General features: G+C 41.4%; 1 protein-coding gene across 4 annotated transcripts in view; it reads right to left on the bottom strand.

The window, feature by feature from the left end:
* Positions 1 to 6333: 6333 nt before the first annotated feature.
* Positions 6334 to 14128, bottom strand: part of NSRP1 (nuclear speckle splicing regulatory protein 1) — a 91075-nt gene continuing 83280 nt past the window's right edge. For all 4 annotated transcript variants that reach the window (XM_030185702.1, XM_030185703.1, XM_030185704.1 and 1 more), the window contains one exon: positions 6334 to 7983. In XM_030185702.1, coding sequence (XP_030041562.1) covers positions 7050 to 7983 — 934 coding nt within the window. In that variant the 3' untranslated portion in view covers positions 6334 to 7049. The remainder of the gene's footprint in view (positions 7984 to 14128) is intronic.

The following is a 14128-nucleotide window of genomic DNA, read 5'->3' on the forward strand; positions in this document are numbered from 1 at the left end:
GAACTAATTTACAGAACACTTTCCTTGTGCTTAAAATCCAAGGAAGCACTTGCAGTACATGGAAAAGGTTACGAACATAAAGGAAGCATTTTGAGAGACCACTACCTGATGCTAAGGTCCATTCCAGTGCCTAGAATGTGCTCTCAGCTCCTCTCGAGATACCATCGTAACCCAGTAAATGACAAGATTAAAAAAAAACCCAAAATGATCCATCTATTCTACCCAGCTGAGATTCACCCACTTTGGGCAGATAAACATCTAAATTCTCAAATACAACTCAACAACTACCATGCCTGTAACTGTTCTTTCGATCTTTATCCCACCAGTGTCCTCCATCTCTGTACCAGACACACCACAAGCTGCTGCTGTTTGGAGAAGCTTGCTAAAATTTCCTGCTAAAATACAGGTTATTCAATTAATGTCAAGAGCCAGTGGCATACAGATCCACACCTTTGCTTTAAAATTTGGAAGAGAGCGCTGGGGAGTTAATTATTTTTCAGTACTTTTGGCTCTCTTGACACTTCATGTCCATACTTCCTGCCTCATGGATACTGGTGTGTCACACAATGGGTTTGTTGCTGTAGGTGCATCTTAGGATTTTAAAAAGTTGGGAAACTTATTCCTAGTCTTAGACCTGTATCTCCTCATTCTCAGACACAAGGCGGACAGCACATCGCTGCCATTGTCCTGTTAATGCACTTACATAAACATTCAGCTTTACAATGAAAACTTCAGAAGACATATAGGGCTAGATTCTATACACGGTGCCTAAAAAATCAGCGCCAAAAAATATTCGCTTCAACAGTATTCTATAAGCTACGCCTAAAGTTCGGTGTGGTTTATAGATTTACAAGCTTAAGTAGACAGGTCACAAGTAAATTTAGGCACCACTATTTGCACCAGCGAACATATGGTGCAAATGCCGGCTCCTAAATTTACGCACGGAGCACCATTATTCTGTAATTACGCGAGTAACTCAAAACCACACCCCCGCTCCCATCCCAAAATGCCCATGGCCCTCCCATGGAGGAGTGGCCTAGTGGTTAGGGTGGTGGACTCTGGTCTTGGGGAACTGAGGAACTGAGTTCGATTCCCACTTCAGGCACAGGCAGCTCCTTGTGACTCTGGGCAAGTCACTTAACCCTCCATTGCCCCAGGTACAAATAAGTATCTGTAAACAATATGTAAGCCACATTGAGCCTGCCAAGAGTGGGAAAAGCGTGGGGTACAAATGTAACAAAAATAAAATAAAAAATTTCCACACCCCCGTTTTTGGACCATGTGTAAATTTCAGGTGTGGATCCCGCACCTAAATTTATGCACACTAGTCCCAATTAAATCAAGTGCCAATAATTTGCTTATTAAAAAGTAAATTGGCATAATTGGCTCATTATTCTATTAAATTGCACATGCAAATAAGGAACATGCCTAAATTTGCACATACAATTTTCAGTGACCTTTATAGAATCAGGGGGATAGGAGCCTTTTTTTTTTTTTTTTTTACGAAAGTGAGGTAAAATGGGAAGTAACTGAGGCTTAATGTGGTACTTTACCATGTGGTAGCTGCAAATTTTATGTAGCAACTGGGGGGGGGGGGGGGGGAAGAACCAGAATTTTCATATACAGGGCCCATGTTAAAGTGTTAATTAGCATATGGTACCTGGGAGCACTTAGTACCTCCTATTTAATACAGTAAGTGCCGTGTGCTAACACTTCCACGCCCATTCTCCACCCATGCTACTACTACTACTATTTAGCATTTCCCCTACCATGAAAAGGGCTTATTCTGCATGTTACCTGCTGTAACTACCACAAAAACCTCTTAATGGGGTTATGCTCTGGAAGTTGCTATGCTGTAATCTGCAGCATTTAACAAACTTTGGTAACACTACCCCCATAGTTATGATTCAGACTAAACCATTGCCGGATAGGAAAGTAAAAACTGGTAAATGTTTATTTCAATGCTTTTTTGAATGAATGTGGTTTCTATAATTTATCCAGTTTCCTCTGAGCTCGCTGGGGCTGCTTCCTTGGCTTCATCATCCCACATCTTCCAGGCTTCTGGGAAGGCACCAGGTCTAACAAGAAGAGAGCTGCCTTTTACTGTTTTTAATCGAAGGCTTTCCTCTTCCATACAGTCTCTAAATCACAGTCATGAAAGATTGAAAATTTCCAGTTTTTATATGAAATGCTTTTGGTTTTCTGTGCGGCACGGTGAGATACTCCTTCATATGGTAGTCTAATATAGCTCATGGCCATGCACTCGGGTTGGGCTTTGGGCATGTTTCATGGTGCAACCTATTGCTCTCATAACTGGGGACTACCAATCAATTCTGCGAGAAAGAAGATATCCAATAAAGCCTTCATAATGGCTCTAGTGTCCAGAAATTTGGCAATCTGCAATCCTGATTTTCCTAGTTCTTTGATTTCTCTCAAAACCAGCCCACATCTTCCTAATCTTATTCAATTCTTTCAGATCCACTCTGCTCTCATCTTCTAGAGTCCCCCACTTGCCCCTTGACCTCTGCGAGCCAGACTGCCACTCCTTCAACTTTCTCTTTCTGCCTTTGACTGAAGAATCTCCTGCAAATAGCATGGGTGAGGTCAACCTTTGGCTCCTTTTCCTCACGTCCTCATGTGTTCAGGCTTGCTGTTTCTACCTTGTCCTTAAGGATGAGTAGCCTAGTGGTTAGTGCAGTGGACTTTGATCCTGTGGAACTGAGTTCAATTCCCACTGTAGCTCATGACTGGGCTAGTCACTTAACCCTCCATTGCCCCAGGTACAAAATAAGTACCTGAATATATGTAAACCGCTTTGAATGTAGTTGCAAAAACCTCAGAAAGGTGGTATATCAAGTCCCAGTTCCCTTTCATAATACAGGGGTTTTAGGCAGAGCTAGAAATCCGAGAACAGAAGAGGGAAGGGAGCTCTGAAGTGCCATAGCAGCACCACTTTGAAGCAGTGCCAGCAGAAGACAGGAGCAGGCTTCTCAATCAAAGGACTCTCAAATTTGACCCGGGTAACTGTCACTTTAAAAATCTGGTAGCCCACATATTTGCCTAGGGAATCCTGCTGGTACTTGTGACCTGGACTGGCCACTGTCGGAGGATGCTGGGCTTGACGGATGTTTGCAATGGCACATCCTATGTTCTACACCAGTGGTTCCCAAACCTGGTCCTGGAGGTTTTCAGGATATCCACAGTGAATATTCATGAGGGAGATTTGCACGCACTGCCTCCAATGCATGAAAATTCATCTCATGAATATTTATGGTGGATTTCCTGAAAGGGTCCAAAAAATTCCTCCTTTCACAATCCAATAGCAAACAACAATAAAGTGGAAGACATGAAGCATGAGACAATGCCCCTCAATATTTAAATACTACTTTTTAAAATATTTCAATACTCTAATATTTTGAGAGTATGAAACAGCATCAGTGTAAAGAAAAGTCAATGGACAACAGGTCATAGGACTGAAACAGGAAACACCATCACTTGCTCTTCCATATGTATGTGCTATATATTGAAAATACTCATATACAATATTTCCTTTCAAAGCTGATCATGCAGCAAAAGTCCAATAAATATGAATAGCAGCAACTTATCTGAAGCAATAGTACAAACATTATACTATCTATGGCACTCAACATCATCGGTGCTGCAGACTCCAATGCACAGTAAGCAGCATTCAAACAGTGGTCCCGGCCTACTTTCAGAGTTGTCACACGAAGAAAGTAGTCGCAAGCTGACTGGTATAACACTGTGCTAACAGGTAGTGCATTTGTGCTTAGCCTAAACAACTCTCTGCCTAGACACATTCAACTGGTTCGAAATACAGTGGTCAAGCTCATTTACTGAGCTAACATTTTAGACTGGGTTATCCCGCTGCTGAGAGAACACCACTGGCTATCTAATTGTATTTTGGTGTACATTTAGCCTATTGTGCAATTGAAGAGTTTAGCTCAAACACCTAAGTACGAAAAGCTGTTTTCTGGATAAATTAGTATCTTTCTATTTTCAAGAATTCTGGTCAACTTAAGACATTTTTTCACTGACTATCATGTATCTTATCCAGTGTGTTTTCTCTAGCGAAAAAGGTGCCGGTACTCAAATGCCAGGCCACCCTTCAGAGATGGGGTGATCACTGAGAGATCCACCCCACAATAGCCAGGCCCCCTGCAACCTGTCACAGAATCTATGACAAGGCAGAATTGGTGTGCAGAGCCTGAGCACTTTTCATTAAAATTTGGGGATCATGGGTTAATTTTAGAAGACAATGGAAAAGGTGCCGGTACTCAGTACCCCCTCAAAATAAGCCCTGATCTTATCAATAAAGGTCTTTTAGTGCCAATTTCACACATCTTAAAGCTCTCAATGAAGGAAGTCTGCTTACGGTATAATCAGGTTTTGGAACTAAGCTCTTCAATCCATTACGGGTTCCCAGTCTCTGTGTCTGACATGATCACTCCTTACTCCCTCCGTTCTCTCTCTTAGCTTTTCCCAGAGTAATCCATATGCCCAAGAAAATCAGACTGAAGCAGACTCGGTGCACTGCCATCTGCTACTTGAGTAATTTTGTAAGATGGTGCCAACAAGCTATGTAAATGTTGATATTTTAGTTATTTGTGCCCATAAGTGATTTTTTTAAGAGTATCAATCAGTGTAACAGTAAGTGGCTGTGGCAGTGCACATATGCAGAGTCTGGGCAGCCATTTACACTAGTCATAGGCGCATTTTTGGCCAGTTATGCTAGTATTTTCTAAGGAAATGTAGGTGGCTACTCTTCTTTATAAAACAGGCTTGAAATAGGTACCTTAAATTCAGCACTTGGTTATAAAATTACCCTGTTGGTGCCTACATTATGGAGCTTGATGCCTACTGCCCTGAGAACAGAGAGCTCTTATCTATGATTTAAGATGGGGGTTAAAACCAGTCTCTTTTCACAGGCTTTTGGTGAGGCATTAATATCCCAAATTTGCCCGACAACCTAATTTCTTTTCTTCTTACTTATATGTCTCTACTTGATTAGAATTAGATTGTAACTTGCATGTCTTTATGATTAATGTTAAACCGTGCTGTCACTTTACCCTGTACACAGTTTTGCTTTATTTTTTCTTTTTTCTAACTGTCGTGGAGACCATGTCATTGTGCTAATTTTCAGAGCTAAACTATAATTTGTAGGTTGCCTGTGTTTAACACGAGTGGCTATTGTTTCTGTAAACTGCTTCAATTCGTGTCACAAAAGGCTGCACATCAAAATAATAAATGGCCAAAGTTATCTGTATAAGTGCCCTGCGTGTTTAGTTCTCCTTAATTCTTGTATTGTCTCTTATCGGAATAGGATGCGTTGTAAACTGCTTTGCTACGTTCCAGGAAGGCGGCATATCAAAATGATTAAACCTTACATAAAGTACATATGTTACTGGTGCTGCCATTGACCACATTAGTGTTTCTGATTGTTTCCCTATATAAGATTCAGATAAAAGGGCTATATTTCTACATGCTATGGATTAATAGTTGCAGCTCTGCTTAAATTATTACATTCCCTCCTCTGACAGGCTTGTAGAAGGAAGAATGATAGATGAAAACGGTACTGAACATCTATAAAACGTTATAAAGTACAGATAAGCAGTGGTCACAGCATGATTCATCTGCTTGATTTATGCTCTACTTGTTTATGTTTATGGATTTATCATTTCAGGTATTTGGATTGTAGATAGGCAATATACAAGATTTTCTTGCAATAATTATCCTCATAGATTTTTATCATCACTACACAAGATTGCCAAATGCATGAATTTCAGCACCCCGCTCTCCTGCTGCCCTTCATCTATGTCAAAAGAACAGAACATGCGCACATTGGTTTTCTGTTCTTAAGAAGGGGTTGTGAGAATCTACATAGCAATAACTGAAATTATGTGTGTATTCTCTATATAGAAATAAATAAAGGAGTGGAGGAGCGACCTGGTCTTTAGAACAGCAAGTTGAGAACCAGGGAAGCCAGGATTCAAAATCCTGTTTCTCCACTCAGGCTCCATGGGAGCTTGGGCAAGTCACTTCCTCCTCTATTTTCTCAGATAGTAAAGCTCTCTTGGGCATGTATCTAGAGTTGCAAGTCATCTTGGAAATGGTGCGTAGGTTACATCCAAAATCCATGGAACTACAGAAACACTGAACATGGCCTGAAAAAGAAATATACTGATTATATAAACTCCACACAAGAGACAGACACTCTGCACCCTGTAAACGGTCACATCGACATAGTACATCCTTTACAGTTTAGACAGACACAAATTCTCTATATCTTCTAGAGAAAAAGACTGCATATATTATTCAGTTTATTTAAGGTTTGTACAATAAAGAGATAAATGAACAAACTTATTAACAACAGCTTTCACATATACAGAAATCTGTACAAACATATGGGGACTAAATGCTAATTCTTTCCACCATATTATTGTTGTTATTATTTATAACACACCACATCTCTCTGCCACTTCCAAATTTTGAGGAAGGCTCTTTCCTAACAGCTTACCATTCCCCTTGCTCCTGACTCCTGCTGTGCAAACCTAGGATATAACACAGACATTTGCACAACAGCAGCCTGCAGCTTCATCCCATGTAGAAAGAGCAGGGGTAAATGAAAAGGGCCTTATGGAGACCCCTCACCCACCCTTCAGTACATGCTGTGTAGTATGCAAAATATAGTCATCACTCTTGCAGTTTTCCTTCTCTGCATCTTTCCTTCAGTGCGAAAATGTTCCTTAAATGTTTGAAGTCCAAATCATATACTTCAAGCTGAAATGTACAAATGGATAAGAAAAAGAATTTTCTCTCCTCTCCTGCAAACATTATTGCTACCTCGCACAGGGACAATGCAATTGAACCTGAAATGCACCAAGGTAGAAGCATGAGAGGTGCATCTCTAGTAGGACAAAGGGAATCATCCACAGCTGAGCTGCAATTTACTGAGGCCGAATGATGTGTGCTTCTCCTGTACTTGCTATCTTATTTGCCCCTTCTCCCTTTCTCCATGGCAAACAGCAAAGCTAATCTTCCTCCTTCTCTATGTATGGCTTTGCACTTACACGTGCCATTTGCCTGGCGAGATATCTATCTCGTGCCGACAGTATAGTTTCTTCACTGCTGCGCTTCGCAAACTTGCTGACATTACCTGGTGCTCCTTCCACTGGCCCAATTCCTTCATCTGTCCCCTCTTCCTCTGTCACCTTCCGTTTTGTCTCTGGCAGCTCACTCAGCCTGGCACTGCTTCCTGGACTCTGACTGTCCTCCAAGGTCTCATCTTTGTCGCAGCCAGGCTGTCTCTCATTTTCTGAGGGTAGGGAGCTCCTTTCCTCCCTCTCTTGGGTTTTCTCTAGCCTCTCTCTCTTTTCATCTTTAGCAAAGTGCTCTCTCTCTCTGTATTTCTCACCTCTTTCCCTGCCTTTGTCTCGGTATTTCTCACTTCTCTCTTTGGATTTGCCATCTTTACCACTTCTGTCTCTCTCTGAATGGTTATCCTCCTTGTCTCGCTCTCTTCTGTGTTCCTTATTTCTGTTGCTCTCTTTTCTGTCTTTTTCTCTCTGCCTAACTTCCTCCTCTTCCCTCTTCCTATAATTCCTGTGTGAAAAATGCTTCTTTTCCTTCCTATTTTTTTCACACTTCTCTTCATCTTTCTCCCTCTGGCCTATCCCACCATCTCCCTTCCTGTGGCTTTTCTTCTGCTCCCACTGGCTGTGGCTTTCTTTGCCATGAGCTTCTTTCTGCTTGTTGTGGCTAGAGTCCTCATCGCTGCTCACCAAGTTCTTCCTGCTTGCAAGCACTTGTTTGCCCTTCTGCGCTTCCTCGTCTTCAGCTTCACTGCTGCTACTGCTTCCCAAGTCACTGTCAGCATCTGGATCCTTCTCCTGATGTACAGCCGTTTGTGGCCTCTTAATCTGACTGGGTTCATCAGCATAACCCTTTACCTTCTCTTCCTTTACCCTAGAAAGACAGAAGCTGTTAGTTAGCTGGTTTATTAACTATGCTTCAACATGGTCTACTTATTTTCTATAGCAGCATGCTACGTACGGAATTAAAATCCATGTCTAATTTCAATTGCGGCATAATAGGGGAAATCAGGTAAATAAGAAATTTAGGGGCCTTTTTACTAAAGGGCACTAAGTCCTTAATGTATAATTAGTGCACTCTAACAGTCTACTACTGCATATGCTAAAATGTTTTGCAGTATTTTGCCTGTTTGTGAGTGGTAACCCACACACTTCCTATTTAAACTATATATTTTTAGGAGGGGAGTGCCATGGGGAAAAACACAGTAGGCATTCCACATTATCCAGCATAGTGTATTAGGATTAGTTCACATTAAGGAGAAATTAGGTCTTACCTCATAATTTTCTTTCCATTAGTCCTTCCCACTATTCCAGAACCTGTGGGATGATTGTATCCATCAACCAGTAGGTGAAGATAGAGAACTGAAAACTGAGCTGAGACATATCTCTCTTGGCATCCAGTCCAGCTCCTCAGTATTTATATAGACAAGCAGTAAAGAGAAACTCAGATTATAAACACAACCTTAAACAACTCGCTAACCCAGCACTAACCAGATGAGCAAACGTGGACAGCTTATAGAGAACAACAGATATGCAGGAAACACCATGCAAGGTGACAATTGTTATTTGACCCTTACTTCGCACTGACTAAACATCTCAGAAACCTCAGGCAGGCATCTAGAATAGTGGGAAGGACCAACGGAAAGAAAATTATTATTTTTTTAAATTAACTTTAGCAATAATCAAATTACAAGCCTTCACTTCTTAATGCAAAACAGAACAAGAAAAAGAAAATAAGAGGAAAACAGCATCAGCATCAAATGCTTATGAGATAAGAAGAATTAAAGTATCTTCCTCAATAGACCACAATCAAAGATCAAAGGGGGAGGAGAAGGAAACAAAAGGAGATCTTAATTAGGCAAAATAATAATATTAAAGGCTTAACATGAAACCATCCTCAACTAAAACTATATGTCCAACAAAGTTCTTTAAACTAATTTTTTTCATATCTAAAAAGGACCTCAGCTGGTCAGGAGTAAACAATATATATTTTAATCCACCAAACCCAATTACACATTTGCATAGGTAAGATAACAAAAAAGACGCTCCAATATCTTTAACTTCTTGACCCATTACATCGCACCGAACATCTCAGAAACCTTGGGAGGGCCTCTGGAATAGTGGGAAGGACTCATGAAAAGAAAATGATCAAATAAGACCTTCTTTCTTCTTCCATTACATAGCTTTCCACTATTCCAGAACCTGCGGGATGTTCAAAAACAATCCATACAGAGGGTGGGATCCTGGTATTTAAGGTGGCGAAGGACCAAAGCCCCAAAACTGGCTTTCAAGCACACCGCAATGTCCACCCTATAGTGCTTGGCAAAGGTATTCAGCACTGACTACATCGCTACCTTGAAAATTATCTGCTGGAGACAGTAAGGTAGTCTCCGCCCAGGATGTAACTGTATGCCTTGTAGAATTGAGCCTGCAAGGCCCGAGGAGTCACAAGCAAATAAGCTTATGCAATAGTCTCCTTCAGCCATATAGCAATTGTGAGCCTGGAAGCCATAAGGCCAAGTCTCTGTTTATCAAAAAGCACAAACTGTCTGTCCAATTTGCGAAACTCATTCGTGACTTCCAATTATCTAAGGAGGACTTACGCACATCGAGAGGCTTCATGGAACAATACTGAGCCTCTTCATCCTCTCTGCAAAACAACAGAAGCTCCACAGATTGGTTGAGATGAAATGGTGATACCACTTTCGGAAGAAAGGAAGGAACCGTGCACAGGGAGACCCCCACATCCAAAAAGTGAAAAAAGGGATCCCAACACGAGAGAGCCTAAAGCTCCGAAACCCTATGTGCTGATGCAACAGACTCCAAGAACGTTGCCTTTAGTGCACTCAAGGAGGCCTTCTAGAGTGGCTCAAAAGAAGGCTTCTGAAGACCTTGAAGGACTAAAACAAAGTTCTACTCTGGAACAGCATACAAAGGACTAAAACAAAGTTCTACTCTGGAACAGCATACAAACGGGAGGCAATAAGCAGCCTGCTCTGCACACAAATTAAACGAAGGTAAGTCGCAAGAGCTGTCTTCTGTATTTGGCCCCTGGAACAGGCTAAAGCTGTAAACTGAACTTTTAGAGAACCCAACGCCAATCATTTCTGAAGATTTGCCTGGAGAAATGCTAAGATGTGTGCGATCTAAGCAGAGAAGAGAGAAAGTCCATGCTCAGAATAGCAGCCTTTGAACATCTTCTACACCCTATCACAAGCCATGATGTAGAGTGTTTCTGAGCCTGAAGCAAAATAACAATGATCGAATCAAAATAATCTTTTCATCTCAACCAAGCCCTTTCAGTGGCCAAGTTGTAAGACAAAAGGCACAGATCCTCCATGAGCACCAGACCCTGCTTCAGTAGACTGTGTCCCTGTGGAAGACGGAGAGGACCCTCGGTCCAGCAGTCAAATTAGGTCCATGTACCACAGCCTCCGTTGCCAATCTAGAGCTACGATAATTATTCAAACCTGGCACAATGCGATCCTTTTCAACATGCAGCCTACCATGGGCCATAGAGGGAAGACATACAGTAGATTTGTCTCTGGCCTGGGCTGCAGTAGGGCACTGATCTCCATCAAGCCCATCTCTTTTCCATTGGTCTACTATCAGCTGAAAGCCCTGGCTGGAGAGTTCCCATTCACCTGGGTCCAAGGAGTTTCTGCTCCACCTCCACATTCAAGGACCCCGCGATGTGAGCTGCTGATAAGCATCTCCACCTAATTCATGTGGGAGGATGGCTTCACCGTCATTGGACGACTGCAGTTTCTGCCATGCTTGTTGATATAAGCCACCGCCATTGCATTGTTGGAGAAAACTCGGACCGGGGCTCCCACCTGAAAGGCAGCATTGAGTTCTTCTTTATGAAACAACCTCAGTACTTTCAGATCATCCCTCTCTTCAAGAGGGAGAACTCACCCTCTAATGGCTCCTTCAGCGATGGCTCCTCTGAATAGACCAAAGCTGCATCAGATAAGGAGGGAGAAGCAGAGAGAGATAGCCTCATCTGTCCAATCACGGAGGTCTAAACAAGATCTCTTAGGAGCTGGACGGGCAGCAAGGCGAGAAACTGAAGCACCTTGCAGCACTCTGACTGACCCTGCTTCAATAAACAGGCCTGGTGTAAGAGCAATATAAACTTTGGAGAAAACAAAGATCTCAATGCAGCTGAATGCTCTGTTGGACCCTGAGGCTGTAAAATGGTGACTGTGCTCCATATGTGATCAGAGGCTACTCCTCACTGCTAGTCAGCCCCGACAAAATGGTGTCCATTCCCGCGCTCTCCTACATCAATCTGCGCATTGGCCCTATCAGAGAGTTCGAAGACCCCAGCACATTTGAATGCTGTGTCAAATCTGAAGACGTGTTGCTGCTAACCATTTCCTCCGTGTCCCACGGGATTCCTGGCTTGCACCCACTGCAATGCCCCAACTCTGGTGGGTCCCACAGCAGGAACATCGCTTAACTGATTCTGCGGGAGTCACCATTCACCCAAGTGTCACAAGCACTGCACAACATGTCCCAAGTGGTGAGTAAGAATCTCTCCCCTGCATCAAGTACAACTTGCAGCTCTCCAAGTGGTACAAAGTCAAACTTTAATTGGACTTACCACTGCTGGCTGCTCCCCCCAACCTTGCAGTCTCCACAAGTCTTACCATAGATGAGAAAGAACTGATACTCTGTCCCATGTTCTCCAGCAAACCTCTTTTTTTTTTTTTAAAGGTTGTTGAGCTGGGAAAGGAGATTTCCACAGGAAACAGGAGGGAGGAAAGAAGTAAATTCACCGGGCACCACAGACAAGGACCTGAAGACCTCCAGAAATGACTCTGCAGATTCAAGCCACCTGCAAAGCTCAACTGGGGATCAGCTACCAACTGGACCAGGAACAAGTCACTCAGAACCAGAGGCTGAAAAGTGTGTCTATCCACCTGCTGGAGATAGTAAATACCGAGGAGTTAGATTAGATGCCAAGAGAGATATGTCTCAGTTCAGTTTTCAGTTCTCTATCTCCAACTGCTGTTTGAGGGACACAACTATCCCCACAGGTTATGGAATAATGGAAAGCTATGTAATGGAAATGGATAACCCAGTGTTAATGCAGGAGCACTTATCACCTCCTATTTAAGAGGCATTAAGTGCTACTCCCCCCCCCCCCCCACCATTAATTTTTTGCAGGTATGGGAATATTAGTGCACAACCTGCAAAAACTTAAAAAAAGAAAAAGTCCTACAAATATGCTGTGATAAATCTAGGCTTAGCATGCAGAAAAGTCCATGTTAGAATGTGCTAAGCTCAGATTTTACCATACATTAATAAAAGAGCCCTTTAATGAATGAAGAGACTAATGGGATACTTTCTTTCGAAACACTACAAGAACGTTAGGGGTAGGAGGTTTCTGACAACTTTAAGTATTTATAAGCACAACATTATGTAGATGAGTTGTTACATCAACAAGGACTGAAGTTGAGGGCCATTCCCTGGTATCATCTAAGGGATTTATTGGGGGAACAATGAGGAATGATTGGGAGGTTCTACAAATATATCATGGCTAAAATGGAGGAATCCCCTTTTCAGATCACAATGAGATTAGGAGAAGGAATACTCTGTTGAGAACTTTTTGGATGGTCTTTCGGGAGGGCTTGCACTGGCACAGTCTGCACAACAGAGGGCGATGTATTTTAAAACACTGCATAAGTTATATATGCATCCAACCCAGGTTGCTACTACTACTACTACTTAGCATTTCTATAACGCTGCCAGGGTTACGCAGCGCTGTACAAGAAAGTATGGATGGGATTTATCTACACTGGTTGTGAGAGTGTGCGTAGATAAGGAAGTTTTCAGAGGAATTATGGACACATTTGTAAACTGCCAAGTTCTGAAGAGTTAGGCAGTATAATACATTTTATTAAACCACAAACCATTTGGAGCATTTACAAGGTGAGACTATACCCAGAACACTGGAGGTGTATCTTTGGGACCTTATTGATAATCTTGAACTGCATTCTGTTAATCATGAAATATTCTTTCACAAAGCTTCTCTTACTGCTAAGAAGCATATCCTGATTTAAGGGATATATCGAGATCCACCAGGAGTCACTATGAGGCATATTTTCAAAGCACTTAGCCTCCCAAAGTTCCATAGAAACCTATGGAACTTAGCCTCCCAAAGTGCTTTGAAAATATGCCTCAATGTGGAGAAATCAGATGCATGATTTGTTACGGATATTTATTTATTTGTTACATTTGTATCATACGGATACCATGTTGCCAAAGGTTTGTTTTTAAACCTAGTAAGATTATATCTTTATTCAGGGCTTGCAGTGCTAGGTGATTCACATTCAGTCAGCGTTTGGTTTCACTTTCTCTGCTGGTTCAATTAATCCTTCACAACTCTTCAAGTGTTACATGGATACTTTGTTATCAGGTGTTTGTTTTTAAATCCATTATGCTCTCATTTGTGGCTTGCAGTGCTATGTGATTAGTGAGTTGACAACACACATACAAGTAGGACTCCTCATTTTGCATTCACTACTTGGGTAAGCATGAGTTTTTGTTTTTAGTATATTGTCATTGCATGATATTAATATATAAAAGCGCACATGCATCTAATATTAATTACCCTATTTCATTTTTTCTAACAACCATTTATACATTATATTTGTTATTTCAGTTGGCATATAAGTCCAAAATTATATATATACCTGGAATACACATAATATTTATATTTTTATTTATATTAGCAGAAACCAAATATTTTTTAAATCTATTGAATATATGTATGCTGTTTTAGTGGTTATTATTAAGCATATTTAAGCATATTGACTTCTGATCAGAAAATTAGTGTCTATTCGATTTTTTATATTTCTATATTGATGTGTATATATGTTTTTATTGACATTGTTTATATGTTATATGTTTTGATTTGTAGTGTATTTATTGACCCCTGATGCAGACGCTTTTTTAGCGTCGAAACACGGCCTGTGTCGGGTCATTATCTTTGATGTAATAAAGACTGT

The sequence above is a fragment of the Microcaecilia unicolor genome, chromosome 13, assembly GCF_901765095.1.
Source record: "Microcaecilia unicolor chromosome 13, aMicUni1.1, whole genome shotgun sequence".
NCBI classification, from domain to species: Eukaryota; Metazoa; Chordata; class Amphibia; order Gymnophiona; family Siphonopidae; genus Microcaecilia; species Microcaecilia unicolor.